The sequence below is a fragment of the Acomys russatus genome, chromosome X, assembly GCF_903995435.1.
Source record: "Acomys russatus chromosome X, mAcoRus1.1, whole genome shotgun sequence".
NCBI lineage: Eukaryota > Metazoa > Chordata > Mammalia > Rodentia > Muridae > Acomys > Acomys russatus.
In genome coordinates, this window is record NC_067169.1 from 1,308,605 (window position 1) to 1,335,206 (window position 26,602).

A 26,602-nucleotide genomic window follows, 5' to 3' on the forward strand; every position below is an offset into this window, starting at 1 on the left:
AAGAAGCCTGCTGTGGAAGAAATGTCATCTGCTTCTATCTATCTTGATCATTGTCTACTGTCCTCTTTTTGGGCAAATGACTGCAACGTCAGTCACTGGCAAGACAAGATGACATCTGCTGAAACTGGCGGGAGAATGTTTCAGACACCGTCATCCACATGACATCTTCATGTTAATGATTCTAATCATCTTTATACTGTCAGCTCAGCAAACGGCAGTTCCCAGCTCTACCTCACTGTCATCAACTCACCGATATTCTAGTTATAGCAATAAAGGCTGGCATAGCAAGAGATGCAAAGTTAGCTCACTGGTTTTATAGGCCAGTGGGGTTGAAAAAGGATGCTCTACTTTGAAATTTCAATAATCTAAATGTCACATTAGGCAACCACTTTTCAGCATGAGTTTATGTGACAGGCATGACTATTGTATCCCTAAATTTGAGTTTTCTGCTTCGTAAGAATGAAGTTTTAAAAAGAGATGATGGGGGATGGAGAGATGGTTCAGTGGTTAAGAGCACTGTCTGCTCTTCCAAAGGACCTGGGTTCAATTCCCAGAACCCACATGCCATCTCACAACTCTCTGTAACTCCAGTTCCAAGGCATCTGACACCTACATACCAATGCACATAAAATAAAACTAAATAAAAATTGTTTTTAAAAAAGAGATGATGGCTGCTTGTCTAGGGCTGCAGAAATGTCCATGGGGCTCTACAAAATATGCATGCTCCCATGTCCCCTCAGTACTAACTTCACTCTCCTGTAACAATGAGCTTCTAGAATGTACCCTATAGATAGAGTCTGTCTAGCATGAGTGAATTCATGACCCCAACAAAATAAGTCCAGGAACTGAAAGGCAGAGGACCACAACAGAGCCAACTGAGTTTGCCTATTCATTAGAAAGAATGGTCTTGTGTTTACCTTGGTCTTCAAAATCATGTTCCTGTCACGCTAAAAATGACAACAATGTAAAGGAAAGCATATATTGATTACCTCAATTTAGTAATTCCATAATGGAAAATACACACAGTAACCTCTTGGAATCTGTGGTTGATTGGTTACACGATTACCCTTTGGACACCAAATCCATTGATATTATGATCATGTCCCTTATATTGTTGTATACTGCTTGCACATGACCTAAGTTCCTCTTCCTGTTTACCCAAAAAAAATCACCTTCATATTACTTATAAGTAGCTGTCACACTGTTTTGTTATGGAAAAATTTTAAGTACGTATATGTTCAACAAGACACATTTTAAAAACCAGTCCATAGTTGGTTCAGCTATGGATGTGGAGTCTGTGGATCTTTCAAAACACCATGTTATGTGGTTAATACTTGCAGTTTGATCTTTTATCTTTTTTTTAGAGCAAATCATACTGCCTCAGTCAGAACTAATGAAATAACAAAACCTAGAGGAGTGGCCAAAGGAGGAAAATCACAGCAAGGGACTTTCCAGACTCATAAAGTTCAGTGAAGAAGGGTACTAAAAGCCACATGGATGGCCCCTTGTTCCACTCACTCATCCCAGCCACACTGAGGGCCCTTTAGAAAGCTTGAAGGCCAGCCTTCCTGCTCAGCCCTGAGTCAAAAAGAACAGTCACTGTATATTTCATTTCTGTTTATCTATCATGATGGCCAGCCCAGGGAAAAGCTTCCAAAATACTGAGAGAATGACTGAAAAATCAAACACACTTGCCAGGCAGTAAATCCTGGAAAAAATATATGAGAAATAGCATAGAGATTGTGATTCTTAGCTTGGTTATATCACTGAATATCTTTTTAGTGGCTCTTCATCAAAATTCTTAGTTTCATTTGGATTCCCGGGGAAATTAACCAAGGTATCAAGATAATGAGTTGATTTGGTCAGCTGAAGCAAAAAGAACCAGAGTTAGTATTGTAGCATTATTTCATAGTTGTGGCTAGAGTTTTCCCCACCCTTGCACGTGGTAATTATACCAAGTAGAATGGTTACTATGTACAGGACAATTTACCCACTGCTAGACACACTTTGAGACATCTCCTTTCGATCATCAATTGAGTCTGAAGGCCAAGACCATACTTTTAATGCACTTTAATCCCTTGCTTTCTTGGACTGTTTATGTGACGAATGTTATGTTCTATACCTGTTCACCTCTCTTGATATTTGCACCAGAGGTCTGGAGAGTCTAAATTCTGCCTCTTCAGGTTTTTTGGAACCTTGATGTTGAAAGTGTGATCAATGGACCAGCAGGGTCAACATCACCTGGGAGTTTGTTAGAGATGCTAAAGCAATATAGCTTTTTAAATAAGCACACCCATTACTTGAAACAGCATACACAGCATTAAGTGGTGGCTTGACAATCTACTACCACTGTAGCTTTCCTTCTTGTATATTGGCTCAGGAATGATGATGTATCAAAGTCAGTGTGATGGCTTATACTGTTAACTTGACAAGACCTATAATCACATTGGAGATCCATCTCTGGGCATGTGTATTAGGGAATTTCCTTCTGGTTCCTGGCTTGAGATATAATATGACAGCTCTCTGAAGCTTCTCTTGCCATGATTTCTCTACTATGGTGGACTGTAATCTCCAACTATGAGCTAAGATTAAACCCTTTCTCTCATAAGTTATACTTGTCAAATACTTTGTTGCAACAACTGAAAAAGTAAATAATACAGTCAGGTTTAGCCTAGTCCAAGAACAGAGCCCTCCCTAGGCCCAAAGAGGCCACAGGCCAGAAAAAGTTGACAGAAGTCAGGCAAATGCTTCACAAGTACGAATATGCATTTAAGTATATGTATCTACACATGCAAATATAGTATATAGTATATAGTTAGCAAGCTGTGTTCTTCACTCTTAGTCTCAAAATGTAATTTTCAGCAGTTTTGAATATTGGCTGCTTCTGTACTCCCAGGGACTAGGCTATGCAAAACATGAGGTGTCTTATTACTATGTAGAATATCCAGGGTTCTTACAGTTTTCCTGGGAATTCCAATGTGTCAGGTACTGCACTAAGTGCTCTATATACATTAAACTCTGGGTAAGTCTCACCAGCTGGTGTATGTATTGTATAATGGGCTTGTTCTATGGCAGCCAGAGGCTCAGAACCCAAGCCCATTAAACATTCAAATGTCAGTGCTCTTTTTGTTTTGTACCTTCCAAGTCTCATCATGGAAGCCACAATTCTAACAGAATGGGATTTACTGAGATCCAATTGAGGAAGACTTACATTCCCTTCCTTGTCAAAGTCCGGTGGAAGTAACTTCACGAAGTTATCAGGGAACACTCCTCGTCTGCCATTGAGCTCTCCTTCCCACCAGCCTACATCGATGCAGTCCTAGAAACAGCAGAAGAGAAAGTAAGAATTGGGGACAGAATGGTGTCCTATCCTGTTGTGGGAGAATAAAAGCTCTTTCCTTTTTTCCCTTTTCTTTGTGGTGATAGGGGTTCCACCCAGAGACATATATGTACTAAGCAAATGTTCTACCTTTCAGTTACATGCCCAGCCCAAGGAACCCATTCCTTCAGGGTGCTATCAATGTGACAATTTACTAATATAGCATGGACTTCAAGGTCAGAAGGGATAATACATGGTACCCACTGAGATTCAAAGCTCAGTTGGAATTTTAGATTCTCTAAATCTAGTTCTTTGTTTGTTTTAGCTTCATTTTGTTTGGTTGCATTTTTTTTTTTTAGTTTTGTTTTGTTTGTTTTTTGAGATTAGATCTCATGTATCTTGGTCTTGAACTATGGATCCTTCTGCTTCTACTTCAGGAGTGCCAGGATTTCAGATGTGTGTAAGCCCCTATGTCCAGCTTCAAGTTATCTTTTTATTTCTTCAAAGATGAGAAAATGTGTATTTTTCCATTTAATTCTACTGAAACAACAGTGTTTCATTAATTGCAAAGGTGGCTTAGAAAATACCACATGCACAAACATCTTCTTTGAAAGAATGCCATAATGCTCATCAAACTTAAAAAGGGCTTTGTGACAGCCAACCATGAATAATAATAAGAAAAAAAGTCTCATTTTACTAGAGTTCATTAACACATAGGTCTCCTTCACCTTCTTTTGATATCAACAGGGCACAGATGTGTGTGTCCATAATGTAGTCCCCATAATCTAGTCCATTCATTTAGATGTCTTTGACTATTTTCTATTCCACCCACCCATCAAATTCTTCTTGAGTAGCTACTTTGTGCTGTACACAGAGCCAGTGGCTGTGTAAAGGGCACTGATCAAGGCTTGCAAGAGTTTCACCTTTTCCAGGCTTCCACCCTGAACTCTTTAGGCACTCAGCATCAGGCCACAGGACCCCTCCCCAGTTTTTCCTCTTTGCAAATCATTGAAAGTAAACTCCTCAAGGTCCTCTGAGTCCAAAACCAATACTATGATTAAAACCAAAACTCAACTCTATTACTTTCCAGTGGCTGCACAGGATTGCACAGGACTGCACAGTATACACAGCAGTGTCAAGTAAGTAGAAAACCCTTGAGCTAAATAAACTGCAAACATCTACCTGAAACTTAAATGAGTAAACATTTTTAAGAAAGTGCTGGCAACACAGACTTTTAAAAGTTATACTCGAAGTAAGATGATGGTCAAGAATGAGAAGGGATTATGCTTAGGGTTGTGGAGAGACCCCACTGCTCCTTAACACAGGGATAGAGATGAGGATAGGAAGATTCAAGCACCAGATGTAGAACTGGAAGGCCATGGATTTATGGTTCACTTGTGTCTTGCTAGATCGGACATTCCAACAAGATGAGCTACACATCATATTTTTTCACTTTTATGCTCCTCAGCCCCCTTCATGATGATATCCCCCATGATGAATATGCACATGGATGAAGTCTAACTCTGATATCTGTAATCTCTTGCAGTTCTATATTTAGATTATGTACACAATATGGCCTAACCGCAGCACAGGTGAAATCCTCTTCCCCTCCCCATGTGATACTGGTGACCAGAGAAAACTCTGCGTTTAGAAGAGAATGTAGACTTTAGAAACCACTCTTTGGTTATATGCTGAAAAATCGAGACCTAACCAACACCATCCATCACATACACAAGAAGCACCAAGTTCAGATTTACCCAAAGCAAAACAAGGGTTCAAAAGACTTCCAACAAGAGAGAATGCTGATCTTTTTGGGAAATTACAATTAATCCAAGTGAATAGTTTGGTCCTTCCCCTTGTTATGTCACCCTCTCAACAATCTAGCATCAGTCCCCAAAGAAGGGATGATGGTAGCACAACTTGATGGCTTCTGAGGTCGTTATAAATGTCATCAGTGACACTAGAAAAACTTCCAAAGGAGGTAAAAGAGTGGAATCAATCCTTAGAAATTAAGTGTTTCAATCTAGAAGATTCTGCCTTTAAGATTTTCCCATCCTCTCTTTCTGCATGTATCCTTCATAACTTCAAAACCCAACTTAAAATGCACCTTCAGGATGGCAAGTAACATGAATAGCTACTTTTCCCTAACACTCAATTCTGTGTTAATTCATACTTCCCCATACTCAATTAAACTGATATTAAGTGCAAAAACACATTGAAGTTCTGTAGGTACTATAGATTAAACTTGCAGTCTCATGATAGCTACTCCCGGATCCTAGAGATGGATGTGGAAGACAGACATGCAGTATCCCACAGCACCATTGGGTAATAGTTCTTAACCATATGCTCTGGCATGAAAATCATCTCAAATCTGTGAGGACTGGGCCTTTTCATTCATTTTGGCTCATCTGATACTGAACTGTATCCATCAAACACATGGATATATTGTTCAGTGCTACATTTCTTTCAAACTTTCTAAATGGCACAAAACCATTTTTCACTTTAGTTTTAATCAAACAGTACCCCAACCATCATTTTATCTCTTAGGTGATTAAAAAAAAAAAACATTAAGAACGATTTCAATATGCAAGAGCCTATCTAGAACCACTTGAGAACTGAAGCATCTTCACATGGGGAAAACAGTGCATAACAAGCACATATTCACCATGTCTCCCATCAGCAATAACCGGCTTCAGTGGATTTCTAAGCTCTGCTCCTTAAGGAAAACACTAGCATATAATTATCATGTAATATAAAGCAAGGGCCAGAAAGTGCAAAGGACAGACATGATATGTCTATTGCTCTGATGAGTATAAGAATAAACACAAGAGCCATGGATGAGATCAATGGAAGCACAAAAGAAAACTGCCAGGGAGGCTGGGAACTGGGGGGAGCCAAGGAAGGAGGCTACAACAGAACAGAGGTCAGGCACTGGATTGGATATGCAGAGCGGGTTGGAGATTTACAGACAACCAAAGCATTTCCTCTAGCAATGAAGCAATAACTTACAAGAAACATGGGAGAAAACTGACGGCAAAGTGACAAGTGAAAATAAGGCCTTTATAGCACAAAACAGACAAAAGAACTAAGTTTTTGAGGGTACTGATGAAGAGATAATCATTAATATGAGGACTGCACTTCCAGAAGTATAAAGCAGCAGGGCATTCTATTTATTTGAGGACCTAAAATGTACAGGAGAAAGAGTAATTCAGGAATAGGAGAAAAGCATCACGTTCTCATGGGACTCTCAAGCTGGGAGCGCCATGGAAGAAGCAGACACAGTGAAGCCAAAAATCAAGGAAACACTGTTCTACATGTTTTGGATGGATTTAAAAACAAGCAGGGCCAAGAGAAACTGGCAAGCCGGGGGGGTGGCGGGGAGGGGGTAAGGGGACTGAGAAGTGAGACCATGAGGATGTTAATGGCTAGATTACTGAGTATGAAGAAAGGGTAGCAAAAGAGCAGGAAGCTGATCACAGAGGAGAACATCCAAGAACTGGAGCTGAGTGCACAGGCCAGTATCTACTGCAGTTATCTTAGGTAAGAGGCAAAGTGAGACCTAGTAGTAACAGGGATAGAATAGAGGAGTTGGTAGTCAATGACTTCTAAGTCCAGAACATATGAAGGGTGAAAGGGGTTATGTCCTTAAGGCAAGAACCTAGTGAAGTTAGGACTAAAGGTAGTAGCTGACCATTGAGGAAAGCGGCAATGGGAGCAAAATACTGTAATTTATTTACAAACCTGAGGCACTATTAATAATGAAAACAGGCATAGACCAAGATGACAGTCACTCTAGTGGATTTTCAGAGTCTAATAGGGAGAGAAAGAGCAGCACAGGCCTGTGAATGAAGCAGATGGTGGAAGTGAAATAAATGGCTGCCACTATCAAGTGTGTCCCACCTGTCACCTGCACACATCCCAGTATAGCTATCAATGCAGTCCAATGAATTTGTATATGACAGTGCCATGTCACCATGTCAAAAGGTTGGACACACAGGAGAGATGAAAGCTTCTGGAAAAATGATGTTCAGTTATAAGCTCTACTGGTAGCAAAGAAGGGGCAAGGCAAACTGAAGCCTTAGGAAGACAATGAAAAGATATTCTATTTCTGAAAAAAATAATGTTCACTCTTCCATGATCAAGCCCTCGACAAAATGTCAAAAATGGTTTGTCTATGTCTCACAGCTGGGCAGTTTATTCAGTAGAATAGGATATTATTCTTCATGAAATGCAAATACTGAATTCTTTTTTTATATAAGAACAAAATATCTGAGTCTTGGGAATGCTACAGCTCAGTGCTATGCTTTGGGTTAGCTGTTATCACAAATAAGGGAGACATGGTAGCGAACAAATTTGCCATTCCATATTTTGTCTGGTATGTTTTAAAAATACATTTGAGCTAAAATAGAATTCTATCGCTTTCCCTCTTCCCTTTCCTCTCCCCAGCCCCTCTCAGGTGTTTTAAATGGAACAGAGAGAAGAAGAGAAAAAATAAGCCACGTGGTACAACTAGAACTCTCTAGATCTGTTTCTTGTCACACGAGAAGATCTTTGTAAAGCACAGTGCACTAATGGTTGTTGTAATCATTACTGGGATTGTATGAGCCGGCCCAAATATCTAGGGGATAATATGGTCATAGACAAGGTCTTGCATGGTCCAGGTGGTCCAAGTTAGCTTCAGACTCACTAGGTAGCTGAGAACGACCTCTTGATTCTCCTGCTTCAGCCTCCCAAGGGCTAGGATTACAAGTTTACAGGACATCACCTGATTCCTGTGATACTGGGCACTGAATCCATAGCTCTGTGTATGATAGGTAAGTGCTCTACCACCTGAGGTGCAATCCCAGCCCAAGGACAATTACTTTGTGAAGCTCTACCCCTTACATCATTTCTGGGCACTGATATGTCACTCTTCCTCCCTTCCTCCAAGGATGAGCCAATTCTGGACCCTGGCAAGAGCTCATTCTTGGAAAGGAGACAAAGGGAAGCAAGCCAAGGCTCTAGGGTGTGTCTGAAGGAGGAGGCTTATACCCAGACTTCAGTACCATGCCACAGCCTGTTCAGTCATGCCAGCATAGCCTCAGGGAACCTGGATGAACCACTTTAGTATTCCACATATCTATTGTGCCAGGGACCAGCTAAGAGCAATAGAAATTCTGTTGCCATAGTGACACCCATCTGAGCAGGAAGTACAAGTGAGACTTGATAGATCTACCTTGGGTTCATCACTTCAAACCTTGAAAAGAGAAAAATTTGCAACCTGGCTTGTAAATTGATTAAGAGAGCATAGCCTGATCACATCTTGAGCTCCTTTGTCTAGAGTGCAATGGGATCTATTAGACAGTTGGTTCTCAAGTCTGGCTGCACATTAAAATTATTTGGGAATTTAAGTGCCCAAAGTCTAGGCCAAACCCCATATCATTTAAACCATAAATTGGATTGGGAGAATATAAGAAATCTGTACTTTAGAAAAGCTCCTAGGAAATTCCAAAGGCAAGTTGGGAACTATCCTTCCTGTTAGGGGATATTTTAGAAAGCAATGTTAATTCAGATTTTAAAGTTCTGGGGTAAGTCTGAGATCCAGTACTTCTAAGAGTTTCCCAGATAGTTTGCTGGTGCTTTGTGGACATACATTGAGTTTGCAAAATGGGTAACTATTTTTTTAAAGTAAGGGTCTGCCTTTACACTGCAGTCACCAAAAACCCAATAGAGTGCATGGGTTTTTGCTCTGGCTAAATTGATAAACAGATGGATGGTCTAAATTTTCTTTATACTGCTTTTCCTACACTGCTCAAATGTCATTTTGTTAAAATTTAAGTTCTTAATTTTTTTCACTCTTTTACACATGAATACAATGAGTATACCATTATAATGGTATTATATATTTATACCATTTTGACTCATCTCTTTCCTTCTAACTACTCTTGTGTCCCCAATCCCTCTCAAATTCATTATCTTCTTTTTTAAAAATATTTTGAATTTATATATTCACTTTACATTCTGATTGTAGCCCCCTCCCTCCTCTCCTCCTGGACCCTCACTCCTACCCTTTTCCCTCTATTCCCCTTTCCCTTGTCCTCAGAAAAGGGGAGCCAACCCCCATCAACCCACCCCAACACATCAAGTCTTATCAGGACTGAGCTCCTCCTTACCCACTGGTCCAGTCAAGGCAGCCTGGTTAAGGTGAAGTGATAGAAAGCAGGCAACAGAGTACATGTCATAGATAACACCCACTTAACTTACTAAGGGAGCCACATGAAGATCAAACTGCCCATCAGTTAAATATGTGATGGGGGCCTAGGTCCAATCCATGCATGCTCTTTGGTTGATGCTTCATCTCTGTAAGTTCCATGGTTCTATGCTGGTTCACTCTACTGGTCTTCTTGCCCCTTCTGGATCCTTCTATCCTTCCCTCCTACTCTTCCACAGGACTTCCCAAGCTTGGGCCTAATGTCTGGCTGTTGAGTCTCAGCAACTGATTCAATCAGCTGTTGGAAGGTGAGCTCTGAGAGAAAGGTCAAGATAGGCTCCTGTCTGTGAACATAGCCCAGTATTATGAAGGGTATCAGGGGTTGGCTCTCTCCTATGGGGTGAGTCTCAGGCTGGGTCAGGTAGTGGTTGGCCATTCCCTCATTGTCTCTGCACATCTTGTAGGCAGGGTAAATTTTAGGTCAAAGGTTTTGTAGGTGAATTGGTGTTCCCTTCCCACCACTACAAGTCCTGCCTGGCTAGAAGGTGGTCTCCTAAGTCTCATAATCTCTGCTGCTAGAAGGCTCAGCTAGAGACATCCCCATATCCTCAATTTAGCCTTCTTTGTTGTCGGTCTACATCTTGTCTCAGTGATGCCCCCACCTTTGGTTTCCCTTTTGTCTTCAGGCCCTAAAACTTCCCCTCCCTACTCTCCTCACGTATAATCTCCCCCATATTTCCCTCCCCATACCCTCTCCTATCCAGTTCACTCTCTACTTCATCTTCCACTGTCTATTCTATTTCCCCATCTGAGCTAGATTCAAGGAGGGCCTATCATGGGCCTCAAGCATCTTTTGGGTATATATGTCCAGAAGTAGTATAGCTGGGTCTTGAGGTAGCACTATTTCCAATTTTCTGAGAAAATACCATATTGATTTCCAAAGTGGTTGTAAAGTTTGCACTCCCACCAGCAATGGAGGAGTGTTCCCCTTTCTCCACACTCTCGCCAGCATGTGGTGTCACTTGAGTTTTTGATCTTAGCCATTCTGATGGGTGTAAGATGGAATATCAGAGTCATTTTGATTTGCATTTCCCTGATAATTAAGGATGTTGAGCATTTCTTTAAGAGCTTCTGGGCCATTTGAGATTCTTCTGTTGAGAATTCTGTTTAGTTCGGTACCCCATTTTTAATTGAATTATTTGGTTTGGTGGTATTTAATTTCTTCAGTTCTTTATATATTTTGGATATTAGCCATTTGTCAGATGTAGGGTTGGTAAAGATCTTTTCCCAGTCAGTAAGCTGCTGTTTGTTCTGTTGACAGTGTCCTTTGCCTTACAGAAGCTTTTCAGTTTCATGAGGTCCCATTTATTAATTGTTGATCTTAGAGCCTGAACTGTTAGTGTTCAGTTCAGGAAGTTGTCACCTATGCCAATGAGTTCAAGGCTGGTTTCCATTTTTTCTTCTAATAGATTATTTTCCTGGTTTTATGATAAGGTCTTTGATCCACTTGGGCTTTAGTTTCATGCAAGGTGATAAACAAGGGTCTATTTACATTTTTCTACATGTAGACATGCAGTTGGACAAGCACCATTTGTTGAAGATGCTTTCTTTCATTGTATGGTTTTGGCTTCTTTGTAAAAAAAAAAAAAATCAAGTGTCCCTAGGTGTGTGGGCTTATTTCTGGATCTTCAATTTGATTCCATTGATCAACCGGTCTGTTTCTATGCCAGTACCATGCTGTTTTTACTACTATTGTTCTGTAGTTCAGCTTGAAGTCAGGGATGGAGATACTTCCCGAACTTCTTTTAGTGTATAGGATTGTTTTTAGCTATTCTGGAATTTTGTTTTTCCAAAAGAAGTTGAGAATTGTTCTTTCAAGGTAAAGAATTGTGTTGTATTTTGATGGGAATTGCATCAAATCTATAGATAGATGGCCATTTTTATTATGTTAATCCTACCAATCCATGAGCATGGGCATCTTTTCATCTTTTGATATCTCTCCAATTTCTTTTTTCAGAAATTTGAAGTTCTTGTCATGCGGGTCTTTCACTTACGTTTAGAATTACACCAAGATACTTTATATCATTTGTGGCTATTGTGAAGGGTGTTGTTTCCCTAATTTCCTTCTTAGTCTGTTCGTCATTTGTATACAGGAGGGCTACTGATTTGTTTGAGTTAATTTTGTATCCAGCCACTTTGCTAAAGGTGTTTATCAGCTCTGGTAGAATTTTTAGGGTCACTTATATATACTTTTATATCATCTGTGAATAGAGACTTCTTTTTTTCCAATTTGTATCCCCTTTATCTCCTTTAGTTATCTTATTGCTCTAACTAGAACTTCAAGTACTATATTGAAGAGATATGGAGCGAGTGGGTAGCCTTGTCTTGTCCCTGATTCCAGTGGAATTGATGCAAATTTCTCTCCATTTAATTTGATTTTGGTATTGGCCTTCTGTATATGGCCTGTATCCTTGATCTCTCCAAGACTTATATTATGAAGGGGTGTTGTATTTTGTCAAAGTCTTTTTCCGCATCTAATGAAATATCATGTGATATTTTTTCCTTTCAGTTCATTTATATGGTGGATTACATCGATGGATTTTCATATGTTCAACCATCCCTGCATCCCTGGGATGAAGCCTACTTGATCATGGTGGATGATGTATTTGATGTGTTCTTAGATTTGGTTTGCAAGTACTTTACTGAGTATTTTTGTGTCAATGTTCGTAAGGGAAATTGGTAGTTGAAATTTGGTATGTAAAATCTATCAAGAAAATTGTCCATTTCATTAAGGTTTTCCAATTTTTGGAATACAGGCTTTTGAAATTAAGACCTAACGATTCTTTGGATTTCTTCGGTGTCTATTGTTATGTCCTCCTTTTCATTTCTGATTTTGTTAATTTGGATACTTTCCCTCTACCTTTTAGTTAGTATGGCTAAAGGTTTGTCTATCTTGTTTTTTTTTTTTTTTTTTTTTTTTTTTTTTCAAGAACCAGCTCTTGGTTTCATTGATTCTTTGTATTATTCACTTTGTTTCTAAGTTATTAATTTCAGCACTGAGTTTGATTATTTCCTGCTGTCTACTACTCTTGGGTGTGTTTCCTTCCTTTTGTTCTATAGCTTTTAGGTGTGCTTTTAAATTGCTAGTATGAGAATTCTCCAATTTCTTTATGAGAGCACATAGTGCTATGAACTTTCCTCTTAGCACTGCTTTCACTGTCTCCCATAAGTTTAGTAATTTTATGCCTTCATTTTCATTGAATTATAGAAAGTCTTTAATTTCTTTATTTCTTCTCTTACACGGTGGTCACTGAGTAGAGAATTGTTCAGTTTCCATGAGTTTTTAGGCATCTCTTTCTTTAGGTTGGGGAAATTTTCTTCTATGATTTTGTTGAAAATATTTTCTGGGCCTTAAAGCTGAGAATCTTCTCTTTTTCTATTCCTATTTTTCTTAGGTTTCATTTTTTCATAGTATCCTTGATTTTTCATATGTTTTGGGTCAGGATTTGGGGGGGAATTTAACATATTCTTTGACAGATGTATTGATTTCTTCAATTGCATTTCTACACCTGAGATTCTCTCTACATGTGTTATATTCTGTTGATGATGCTTACCTCTGTAGTTCCTGTTTTTTTCCCTAAGTTTTCTATCTCCACGATTTCCTCAGTTTGTGTTTTCTTTGATTCTTTTTCCATTTTCAAGTCTTGAACTGTTTTATTCATTTCTTTTATCTGTTTGTATTTTCCTGTATATCCTTGAGTGATTTTTTTTTTTTTTGTCATTTCTTCAAGGGCCTATATCTTTTTTCCCCTGTACTTCTTTAAGTGATTTATTTGTTTCCTTTTAAATGCCTCTATAATCCTCAAAAGCATGGTTTTAAGGTCATTTTCTTGTGTTTCATCTGTGTGAGGGTATCCAGGGCTGCTTGCCATGGGATAACTGGGTTCTCAAGGTACCATCTTGCTCTGTATTTTGTTGATTGTGTGCTCACACTAGCCTTTGGCCATCTGGTTGTCTCTGGGGTTGGCTGTTTGTTCCTGGTGCTAGGTATATTTCTCGAGGGTATGGGAAGAGCCCTGGGTGGGAGGCTAAATATTCCTGGATGTCCAGCCCTCCTCAGGCTGGTAGGTATGGTTGCAGACTGGTTGCTGGATCTTCAGGAATATCCTACTGTTCTCCTCCAGTGGCTGTGTCTCAGTTAAACCCACAGGCAGAGGACTGGAGTTGGGGTTTCTAACCTGCATGATCGTGAGGACCAGCAGGTCTCCTTAGGAACCCAGGAGTCCTCCGCTTGCTAGAGAAACTCCTGGAGTCAGCAGCCCCGCCACTTGCTCACTAGCTCCGTGGTCTCTGAGCTCAAGTTGCCCTTCTTGGAGCGAAATCTTGTATGTTCCTGAGGTCTGACTGGTCTTCTTAGGGAGATGGGCAGAGCTGTGGACCAGAGGCTGGAACCGAGTATCCCCTGAACCCAGGACCTTTCCCCAGAATGGTGGGAATAGCTGGGTGGCCAGAGGCTGGAACTGCTCATTTCCAGAGCAGGGTTCTCCTCTCACCTGGGAAAACAGACACTGACATTTTGTAATCTGCAACATGGCTTCTTGCTCACTTTGCAGTCACTGCAGTCCTGCTACTGAAAAACTGTGTTGGGCACCTCCATCTTGGATCTCCCTACCTCTTCTTTTGAAATTATTATTGTTACATACCTTGTGCACACACACACACACACACACACACACACACACACACACACACCCTATTGATACATATGCAACAGAATCCCTATTCTTAAGGCTCAGAGAACATTGGAAAGGAGCGATCAGAAAGACTGTAAGAGCCAGGATGCCCTCTGTGAGATAGTACATATTAGACACAACAAGAGAAGTTATACCCATATCATTTCAACAATATACTTGCCTAACTAACACCTGCACAATGGCAACACCAATTAATATGCATGTGTTGATGGGGGGACATTTCACAAGGCCCACTGCTAGATGAAGAGCTACAGGCAGTCAATGGCTGCTGAGACCAGGGTCATCAGTTTTCTCCAGGAATGAGTCAGCCCTAAACACTTCAAAAGTTCTATTCTCAATCAACAGAAGTGAGATCAAGTTAGATAGGAATCAGGTAGTTCCATAAGTTAAGCTTCACTTACAGTTAGGCTTACTTGCTGATCTGTACTTAATTGTAAAGCATCTGTAGTTACAGGAAAAAGTTAAAAAGATAGGATCACATGTTATCAGAAATTATAAAGGTCTTATTTAGTTCAAAGGGGAACATGCAGCTTAGGACATTGTATTTTCAACCCCCCAAATGCAAAGGAGGTTAAGAATGGATTCACCACCTTGTCCAAATCCAAGAGAAGGCCTACTATATTCTAGACTGCTTGCTAGTGGTCAGATGACTCCCTAGCATAAATTGTCTAGAAATTATCTAGCATGGCTTCTTTTGTGAGCATCTCAGGAGGCTGAGATGTGATTTAAGGAGAAACTGAGGGTTGACCAATTTCAGTATGGCTGTCAAGTGAGCCTCCCAGTGTCTAAGGAGAGCCTCACACTCTCGATACTCACTCACAATAAAGAACTGCTGTTGAACATTAATTACTAATGAGTTTCTTCCACATGGAGCTTGGGAGAGGGGTGCAGAAACGCTCCATGGAAGCTGCAGCCCAGGAGCAACTCTGCTCTGTTCCTGCCTGTTAGCATCTCCCCAAGAGATGCAATTATGCTGTATGGCTGAGACTGTTGTTCAGAATTTCCTGAGCCCAGAAGCCAGTTACTAATGTAGCTCATTCACAGCATGGTTCAGTTCATGAGGTCTCAAAGAGAAAAGAGAACTATATGCTGTCTCCATGTCAGAAGAAATGCTTGCACACCACAGTTAATTAGGGAGGGGGACCCAGAGACACAAGAAACAGTCCTAACCATGAAAATGGCACAACCCCACTCAGAAAAATACCATATTCAAATGGCAACATGCACCAATCTAAAGAAGCATTCTTTAGTGGCTTTAGGAAGCCCATCCACTTAAAAAAAAACCCTGGCTTTATTAGGCAACAATTTATATATCTTTTGGTATTAGTGACTGAATTTTTTGTTTTATATATTGTATAACTAAATAAATAGCAAATAAAATCAGGATGGACATTTGCATATGCTGATGTCTGAAAACTGTACGTAGAAATGCTGCCATGCCTTTTACAAGCTACCCAAACCAAACCTGCTTCTTCATATGGTGAGGTATTTTTTTTTCTCTTTTAGGATAACAGGATCTCAAAAGAGACTGGATTTTGTTATCTTCCTGGAAAGAGTACTGAGTTTTGTTATGGTGGAACAGTTATTTACTGATTAGCCTGGCTAGCCAAAGCTTGGTTTGGGGCTTCACTAGAGTAGGCTAGGGTAGCATGAGTCCTCTGTCCGGATTTCCTACGTTCTCTACTGGCTGCCAGAGGTATTAAGTGCCCCTCATTTTTCTACTATGGGTAAAAAGAACTGTGATGCCTCCCACCCCTGGTGAGTTCTGGGATGTCTATATAGCTCATGTTCATGCTTTCTGTGTGGTCCAATGGGGTCTTGCTATAGTGATTCTTAGTACAATATTTGGCCAAGAGTCAAAAAGAGCTTTCCACAGATTTCTAGAACTCTTCTTATATCTCACTTCTCTATAGTTCTCTACTAGGAAAATTTGAGCCTTCTCCACAGCCTGCATTACATTTTCTGTTCCCTCTGTCCCATGAGACTGCTGTTCTTTGTTTGGGTACTGCCCGGTGCTATAGTCTATAAAATACCCCAGGCAAAAAAGTCACTTCAATGCTTCCCTTTTCTCCAGAATCATGTCCTTGTATTAAATACTGTCCAATGACTTGAAGCTGCTTCTCTGTATATTCTGTTAAACCTTAGAGTTCTCTACAGCAAGGATGGGTGTGGGTCTATCCAAAACCCTTTACTCTGGTGTTGATATCCAGAAGTCATATGTTTTTAAAAGGATTGGCTCTGAACCAGGCATGGTGGCACACGCCTTTAATCCCAGCACTCAGGAGGCAGAGGCAGGGGGATCTCTGTGAGCTCAAGGTCAGCCTGGTCTACAAAGTGAGTCCAGGACAGCCAGGTATAAACAGAGAAAAATCTGTCTTGAAAAAAAAGGAGGTTCAGTTCTTTAATTGGAATGAATTAACTGTATTTGAAGAATAAGAGAGCTCTAACCTTTATCTTTTCAAATCTGAGCTACTGCAAGAGAGAATTTCCTATTTTCTAACAAAGAAGGTGAAGTATAGTCTAAGATAAAGCAGGGCCTCTATTAAACATCTTAATATAGGGAAAAAACACACCACCTAACCTTTCTTCTTGTAATGCATACCTATAAAATGATACTGTTTGTGTAATATAGTTCTAGAGGCCAAACATTGCTGGAAGCCATTACCTGGGGCTGGAGGGAGCGAATTCCAACCACATAAGGCCCTTGAAATGTGCACAGGCAGGCTGGGCTGATCACTTTCCTTACCCTCTCACAACCTGTTTACAGCACATGGGTTAGGAAATGGTACAGAAGGTAAGCTTTCAGTCCAGAGATCTTAAGAAACGAAGACAAGAAGCCCAACCTAAATCTTTGTCTCCATAGCAGTGGCTCTCACCCTTCCTAATGCTGCAACCTTTAACAGAATTCCTCATTTGTGACCCCCAACCATAACACTGTCTTCGTTGATACTTCATAGTTGTAATTCTTTTCTGTTATCTATGTTTTCCAATGGGCTTAGATGATCCCTGCGAAAGGATCATTCAATTCCCAAGGGGTTGTGACCCACAGGTTTCTATGACCCGCTGTCATAGAAAGAACATAGCTCATACAGGCATGAAAGAGTCACAGGCCAGAATGAAGAAGGCCTAAGAAATTTAAATAGAGGATTATCAAAAGCAGAAGACCCAAAGACCTCAATGCTAATAGCTATCTTCCCTCTTTTTACAAAAGGCTTTTCTACCTGGAACCTCTTCAGAGACCAGCACCCAACAGACATGTCCTGTTGCTCCAATGCCAGGGTCAGCAATCTTCATGGGCACCTCCTGGGGCTGTCAAGGCTTGGCTGTACAGTTGGAGCATAACTGAATGAAAATGAGGACATGACTGCTCCTATGTGTGGTTGAGAAGTCGTCTTTATTGTAGATTGGAGGGAGAAAACATCCAGAGGCACCTAGAAGGGTCCAGACTGATGCAGGCCATGAGAGGAGGCAGAGTCGGGGGAGAGCCAGTGAGGAACAGAAGGGAGGGGACAAGAGCCAAGAGAGGACATGGCCAAGGGCAGGGGGCAAGGGAGAAGTGCTGGAAGGAGCCACAGGTATGAGTGAGACTTGTCCCAGGCTTCTTTGGGACCTGACAATAGAACAACTATATGAAAATTGTTTTTTTTTTTTACTTTATCTGAGCAACACATAATCTTAAGTCTTCTCAAAAAATGCTTGTGCTTTAGTCTTTCTTCTGAATAACAGAATAAACTACTTTCATGCTCCATAAGGCCACCTCAAAAGCCAATGCTCACATGGAAAGGGTGTGATACCGACAGGGTCTTTCCCATGTCTTTTTCATCTGACTTTAAGCTGGGAAAGAAATATAAACTGCATATGAGAGCATATGCATAAGTCATTCACAAAATAAAAATCATTTAGGGGGCACTTTCACAGTTCTCCTGCCTATTTAAACATAATTCAATATTTGAACTTAGGTAATAGTAAGTTTTGACAGACAGTCTTCATTTTCTATTTACTTCGTAATTTACATTGAAATGGCTGCTGCATGGCAAATCTTCAAAGCTACTTCCAATGGCATCATTGCTTCATCTATAACACATAGCTAAGTGCAGTTTACTTCTCAAGGGCATGTGTCCTGGTGCTGGAGTTTTCATTTTCATTTATATTTAGGGAAATGCATGGCCTCTGCACTCAAATGCATGTCTTTCTTCCATTAAAAGGACAGTGGACATGGCAGGAAGTCATTTTGCAACATTGCTAAAGACAGTGCCAGCTAGAGCACCTTTCCTTATGTTTTGAGCAATTTTCATAGCTGTTCTGTCACCTCAAGGACATGCAAAGAGGGCAGTACGTCCATCGGAAAGAAGTGTTTATACTCATTGTACAGAAAAGGACTGGGAAGGAAGGAGATAAAGGGCACAGACATGTGCATTCTGAAGTGCCAGAAACACCAAGCAAGACAGCTGCAGTAGCCACTAGGAAATTCCTGCCTTCTGCTACCATTCTCCACTGGGACCAATCTACATTTCTTTTAAGAATTTTTCCTCCCATTTGAAAGCTTATTTGCTGGCCTAAAAACTGTGTGCAGCCTTTTTTTTTTTTTTTTTAATCTACATTTAGCTGAGTTAGCCTCCAGGTCAGTGCAGTGAGTGAAAAATTACAGATCTCAGGCCAAACTCTAGCCCTCTGCTGGGTCTACCTCAGACCAGAAGATTATGACAATATCTTCCACTCACCATCGGGGAGAAAGAACACATAGGCAGGAGCAGTGTAAGAGATCCATGACTTTATATTACAAAGGAATTTTAGGAAGAAGCAGGATAAAACTACGGCCTTGAAACATGTAATTATACACTGGGCAGCCACTAGATGAACACAGTGACTCTGAGGCCTATGTAGTAAAGCCAGACCCACAAATATTCACTTAACAATGTCTCGGAAGGGGGCTGGAGAGATGGCTCAGCAGTTGAAAGCACTGCCAGCTCTTCTTAAAGGTCCTAAGTTCAATTCCCAGCAACCACATGGTAGCTCACAACCATCTATAATGAGATCTGGTGCCCTCTTCTGGTGTGGAGGTGTGCATGCAAGCAGAACACTATATATATAATAATAAATTAATTAATCTTTTTAAAAAAAAAACCAATGTCCTGGAAGAAGCAACATTTTCAATTTTGCTGACATCCAATTTAACATCGTTTTTTATATGTGTACACTGTCTAACAACTCTCCTACACTTTCATGAATAACTATGGCTTGCATTTCACATGTAGACTTATGGTCCATTTTGAGTTAATTTTTGCATAGCGTGTGGGGTTTAGATTAAAGTCCATGTTTTGTTCATGCCAATGCCATTGCTTGAAAAGATTTAAAAAGTGTGTGTTTGTTGTATGTGTACGCAGCATGACAGTGCATAAATGTGGAGGTCAGAGGATAACTTTCAGGATTTGGTTTTCTCCTTCTATCATGTGGGTCCCAGGGATGAAACTCGGGCTGTTAGGCTTAGAGGCAAGTGCCTTTATCCATGGAGCCACCTCTCTAGCGCAAGATTTAAACTCTTAAAAGTATCTTTGCATTTCTGTTGAAAATTAATTGGCTGGTTAGGTGGTGGTGGTGCATGGCTTTAATCCCAGCACTTGGGAGGCAGATGCCGGTGGATCTGTGAGTACGAGGCCAGCCTGGTCTACATAGTGAGTTTCAGGACAGCCAGGGCTGTTACACAGAGAAACCCTGTCTTGAAAAACAAAACAAAAAATTGGCTACTTCCAGATATTCTCTTTCATAGATCAGCAAATTGCAGCTTATGGGCCAAGAGCTAAAAATAGTTTTTAAACTTTTAAATTTTTTAGAGAAGAATTAATTAAGTTTCAAGAAATGTGAAAATGACATGATACTCAAATTTAAACGTCCATAAGGTGTCGTTGGAACTCAACCAAACACACTCATTTACCTCTACAGCTTCTTTCCCCGTACAATGTCAGAGGAGCAGTTGCTGAAGAGACTGAATGGCCCACAAAGCCTAAAAATACTTGCTTTCTGGCCCTTTACTGAAGCTTGCCAAGCCCTCCTCTAGGACAGGAGGATCCTTGTAAGAATCCATGCAGAATCCCAGGGGCTCTCTAAATGCCAATATCAGAAATACCGAAGGGTTGAAGCTTTAAATAGAACCCCTGAAAGCCCTGAGGAAGGCAGAAAAGGAATGCATTTAATCACCAGCTACTCTCTTTCCACCTCGGGCTCCAAACATAAAAGCCTTAAGTAAAACTCTCCTTAAAATGATAAATTTTATTTCACCATACAGTTAACTATAACATGAGGAAATTGTGAGTATAAAAGGTATTTATTTTAATGACTTTTTACTTAAATATCTCCATGAGTCATAAACTAAGAAAAATATTTGTAATATGAAAAATGACAGGTTAATGGCATGCATATAGGGTGTTTTCTAAAAATCAATTGGAAAATGATGCATAAAGATTTCAAGCTCAGTAATAATTTTCAGAATGCCAAATTAGCAGAGGTTAAAGATATTAGCAGAGAACAAAAAGAATGGTAATATCCTGGGATGACAAGGGGAGGGAAACATTCACAGACACTCCTGTGGGGAGACTAAATTAGCACCATCCCTTAAATGCCCTCAAAACACACTGATGCAGCATTACAGTTAGCAATTTATCATCAGGAAATAATAGCTGCTAACATTTATATAACAGTTACTATGGCCAGGCTTTCTAAGTGCTTTGCCTATTGTGTTAGTCTGTTTTGTACTGCTATAATAGAATGCTTGACATTGGATAAATGACAAAGAACAGATTTAGTTCTTACAAGCAAAAGAGGAGACACCAAAGGCTGAAGGGCCTGCACCTTGCTATGTTGTCCCAGGATAAATGATGATGGGAAAGCAAGAAAGCATGGGCAAGAAAAAGGGGAGGGGAGCCTGAACTCATTCTTTTATCAGGAACTTACTCTGCCAACCATTTCCACAATAATGGCATTAACGTAAGCCTGAGGCAGGGCCCTCATACCCTAATCATTTTTTTTTAAGTCCTATCTCAATTGTTGTCCTGAAAATTAAGCTTTGAAGGCAAGAACTCTGAGGGAGATATTCAAACCACAGCACCCATTATAATTTGTTTTCTCTTTGCAATGCCAGGAGTGCTGTTACTGCCCATGATTCAGACATGTAGAAACCGAGGCAAGGAAAGATGAGCAGCTTACCCAAAGCTGTATATTGCCAATAGAATGTGGCAGGGGTAAGGTCAGTAAAATGGCACACTGGGTCCAGTGAGTAAAGAAACTTGCTGCAAAGCTTGGTGACCTGGTTTTGATTCCTGGGACCCATAAGGTAGAAGGAAAGAACAGACTCCTGCAAATTGTCCCCTAACCTCCATACTCAAGCTGAGGCAGACCCATGCCCCCATATACCAATAATATATATTGGTTTTTGGAGACAGGGTTTCTCTGTGTAGCCTTGGCTGTCCTGGACTCACTTTGGAGACCAGGCTGGCCGCAAACTCACAGCGATCCGCCAGGCTCTGCCTCCCAATTTTTAAAAAGTAAAAAAATGATAAGAGTAATTATAGCTTGAGTTAGAGAGATGGCTCAGTAGCTAAGAGCAGTTCTTACTCTTGCAGAGGACTGCAGGTCAATTCCTGGCACCAAATCAGACAGAACACAGGCACCTGGAACTTGCACTTCAGAGGCTCTAGCATCCTTTTCTGCCCTTCATAGGCATGAACACACACACACACGCATGCATGCACACACGCACGCACGCACATACCACTCACATGAACATAAGTAGAGATAAACTTAAAAACAGAAATAGAGTATCAAGTCTTTTCTTGGTAGCCTGCTATCCTTCCTCTGAGTGCCACCAGGCCTCTCCATCCAGGGGACATGGTCAAATATGGGGCACCAGAGTTCGTGTGAAAGTCAGACCCCACTCTCCACTCAACTGTGGAGAATGTCCTGTCCATTGGCTAGATCTGGGTAGGGGTTCGAAGTTTACTGTACTCAGAGGAAGGATGGCAGGCTAACAAGAAGAGACTTGATACCCTATGAGCATATACAGGGGGAGGTAATCCCCCTCAGTCACAGTCATAGGGGAGGGGAGTAAGGGGAAAATGAGAGGGAGGGAGGAATGGGAGGATACAAGGGATGGGATAACACTTGAGATGTAATATGAATAAATTAATCAAATAAAATAAAATAAAAATAAAACAGAAATAGAAAGCAGAAGCAGTGTTTCAGGATGATATTGTGAAGAATGCTATGTCCTGCAATTGAAGATTTGTACTTAAAAAAAAAAAAAGAAGATTCGCACTTTGTAGTACGAAACTCAGATTCAACAAATAATTTGAGGGTCCTTTTAGACAGGTTCATCTAATTAGTGAAGGCATATGAGCCTGGGAATTTGTGTCATCCATAAACTCATCTACCCACTTTACAAAGGAAGGAAGTATATTTCTTGGCTATTAGTAAGCCAAAAGAAAAATCTCTCCTTCCCCAAGCCTTAAATTTTCATCTCATTTACAATTCTGTCTGAAAAGGTATATACACAAGCCCAGCGAGAATGAGTTTCTATGAAATGCATTTAGGGAATCACAATTCTCTTCTCCATCCTAGTAGCCCATCCACTTTTAAAAGGAAGAGAGATAGAAATAAGTTATGTTCCTTTGGGTTTCTAATACTCTGAGGGATATATACACTGTGACTTACGTCTCAGATAAGGACATACACAGTCTAAGAAGATGGGTCCTATGTAAGAAAAAACATTCTATGATATAAATGAATCATTTGCTGAGCACTGATATTTTCAAATGTGTGTAAACTCAGATGATCTCAGACCTGTGCTTAACTTCCTCATTCACTCATAAACCATGTCCTTCTAATGGTGCTGTCAGCATGCCATCATCTTCAGGGTGACACCTGCTAATTTACTCCTCACCCATTGAACCTCCTTTAATCTTAGCGTTTTAGCTCTGCTAAAAGCTTCAGCAATTCTGAACAGAAGGGTCAAGGCCAGCAATCTATTCAGTTGAGTGGCTTTTTTGCTACCAAGCTAAAGATCTTTCCCAAGATCCTCAAATTTACTTGTATTTGTGGAAGCAACCTTACTTATTATAAGAGGCCAGGAATCCTAAAACCATCTTCCCTATACATAGACATTTCAGGTAATTAAGGGGTTAGTGAAGAAGGGTGGAAGAATGAAAAACTAGGTATTGAAACATTAGAGCATGCCATCTCTGAAGGACTTAGAAAGATCAAGCCTCCGGTCTTTCTTTCTTTTGGTAATAGTAACAGCACACAGAGAACTAAGTAACCCTCAGACCTACAAGAAAAGATACCACCAAAATATACTCCATATGGGAAGAAAGCAGAAGTCAGCAAATGGAGGGTGTGCTTTACACACAGAAGGAATTGACATTAAGGACTTCGGATGTGGCACAGTTGGTAAGACTGCTGGCCTAACATTCACAAGGCCCTCGATTTCATCCGCAGAAACATGTAAACCAAGTTTAGTGTGACATGCTTGTAATCCCAACACGCTGGAGGCAGTAGCAGGAGAATCAAGGTCAACTTTGCCTGCATAATGAGTTTGATGTGAGCCTAGGCTATATAAGATCCTGTCTTAAAAAAATAATAACATACCTAGCAATGGACTTTTAGTTGTTAGCCTCTGGTATACTGGATGTAAAGATGATCCCAAGTGTGAGGTGTGAAACAGACTTGTGAAAGGTGTGCGGTGTTTTTCCACTGAAAACAAATTTGTGAGAAAACAGGTGATTTTGTCCACTAGAAAAGGAACTGCCTCTTGTGAGGGCATAGTCTTTGCTAACTGATAAACATCCTAGTATGAACTCTCTGAAAGGATATGTGATACATACACACACATACATATATACACACATATACATATATGTATTTGCACACACATATTTATACATATACATACATACACACATACATACACACACACATACATACATACACGGGCCCAAAAGAAGAGGTGGGGCTTTTTGGTCTTGGCTGTTATCACTCCACTTCGAGATGCTCCTAGAGGCAACCGCTCCAGTGAACACTTCAAGGTTCTGGGTTCAGGGTGCTGCTCTGGGTTCCATCAGGTGCAGTTGCAATCACCTTTGCTGAATTGCTGGTTTGTGGTTTAACAGGTCTGCTGGAATTCTGCCGACCACCCCAGTGGAATCGTTCTAAAAAACTGAGTCTAAAAAGGTCTACTTCTCCTGTTCCCATTAACCTCTTTTTCTCTCCTATCTAGAATACGTGCGTATTCTCTGTGTAGCCCTGGCTGTCCTGAACTCACTTTGTAGACCAGGCTGGCCTTGAACTCACAACGATCCACCTGCCTGTGCCTCCCAAGTGCTGGGATTAAAGGCCTGCGCCACCACACTCAGCCTCCATATATCTTTTTTTTTAAGGTCTTTGGTGTTATTTACACCTAAGTAAAATACATACTACAACCCTCCTCCCAAGGCTCTGAGATCTTAGTGGAAAAGGGAGTGGAAAGAGTGCAAGAGGTGGTGGATGACTCCAGGGGAACACTATCATGTGAACCCACATGGCAGTTGTGCACATGTGAACTCACAGCAGTTGCAATAGTATATACAAACCCTGTGCAAGCTCAAGCCAAACCAAATCCCAGCACACAGGGAAGGGAGGGGGCACTTGATGCATAATCCCACCCGAAACTGTGGGACTGCTGGCACTTGTCAGCTCCTAGAAGAGGGAGAGACAGTTTCCTCTGAGAGTGTCGCTCTTGCTGTACCTATCTAGTGAAAGAGCATATATCCAAGGATACTTAGGTAGCAGAATCTTAACCTTGAGGAATTTTTAGAAAATGACACAAATTTGGAAAGAAGATGACTTAGGGAAGAGTTGGAGTGAATACGATCAAAATACATTGTATTAAACTCTCAATGAACTAATACAACTATTTTCTAAATAATTGACATTAGCTTGAGCTGGTCCGTTCTTTCCTTTTGACTGGCTAGCTGGAAAGTAATAGGTTCTAATAGGTCAGAAACATGGTGATATAATGGTACGATTGCTCTTCTGATTGGTAAGAATGGTATCAATAATCAAGAAGGAAACTGCAGATGCTAGCCCTGGATATCAAGCAACACTGGATGACTCTCAGTGAGTAGATAGTAGTCATGGCTGGGACTGGCTAGGCTGCACCTACCACAAACATCTAGCAGCCCCCAGTAAATAAACGCTGTCCAGAGTTACCACACTGTCTGGCCTCCAGGTCCCAAGAACATTCATCAAGGAGTCAAAAGACTCCTGTCCCAATTCTTCTGGTGACTAGCTGGGAGGTTTTTGAAAGACCCATTTCTATGCTTGCTTTTGGGTCTTTGTTCTTCTGTGATACGGAAAGAAGACTCATGGTCCTGTGTGACTCCCATGGCTGCTGTGAGGATGCTTCAGTGTGTTAGCTTTCCACAGGACCCCCCCCCCCGAGGAGAAAGGATGGGGTTGAGGGATCTGAACTTTTGCTAATGGCTGCCAAGAAGCCTGTACTGGGAGGCTGTGGCCCTGCAGGCACATCTAGAGAATAGTAACTGTTCAAGGAAACAGTGCCTGAGAAAAAAAGGGACACATGGAGACATGTTAAAGCAGCTAGGAAAGAAGCTGGGTGGTTTAGTACTTAATTCTGACTCCACCTTCACAGTATGTCTAGTTTGAAATATTTGGAACAAGGAAAAAGCAAACCTCCAAGTTTGGAATTTGTGTTCACCCGTGTAATCCTATCTCCTAGCATAGCTTCTGGTATATCGCAAATGTATTTCAATGAATGAATGAATGAATGAATGAATGAAGATTGTAACGGGAAGAAGACAACGTACAAATAAATTACATTTGTTAGATTAATTAAATAAAATAAATAAATTTGCTCCCAGTGAACATCAGAAAATAATCCTTATGATCCACGGAAGCATTTCCATTCTCCTGCAGTTAGTTGTGCCAGAAACAAAAACAATAGTTTTTATGTAGTTCCATGTGTTTCCCTCCCTCTTTAGGGTATATCTTGGTTTTCTTCCATGAACATGAGTGGTATTTCATATCGTCTATCTCTATTCTCTTCCTGCCATCCCCACCACTCTGGCCAACACTATTATATTCCTAAACACCCACTTTAATGCTTTCAAACAGGTTTCTAACAATGAAGACTGCATGGCACGGGAATAGGCTATCCATGACAGCTGTTTTATGAACACTGTATATGAAGAGGTCAGTAGGAAACACTTCCTCCTAAATTCAGGGAGGGGCATCTCTCTTAAGAATAGGATCATTGTTCCAACAGGGTTTACTCTGCCCTCAGTGGGTGCTTGT

At 40.7% G+C, this 26,602-nt stretch overlaps 1 protein-coding gene across 14 annotated transcripts in view; it reads right to left on the reverse strand.

Moving 5' to 3' along the window:
- The window catches only part of Sh3kbp1 (SH3 domain containing kinase binding protein 1), a 351,985-nt gene that overhangs the window by 76,978 nt on the left and 248,405 nt on the right, over window positions 1-26,602 (reverse strand). For all 14 annotated transcript variants that reach the window (XM_051141512.1, XM_051141508.1, XM_051141514.1 and 11 more), the window contains one exon: window positions 3,212-3,319. In XM_051141512.1, the coding sequence (XP_050997469.1) occupies window positions 3,212-3,319 (108 nt within the window). The remainder of the gene's footprint in view (window positions 1-3,211; window positions 3,320-26,602) is intronic.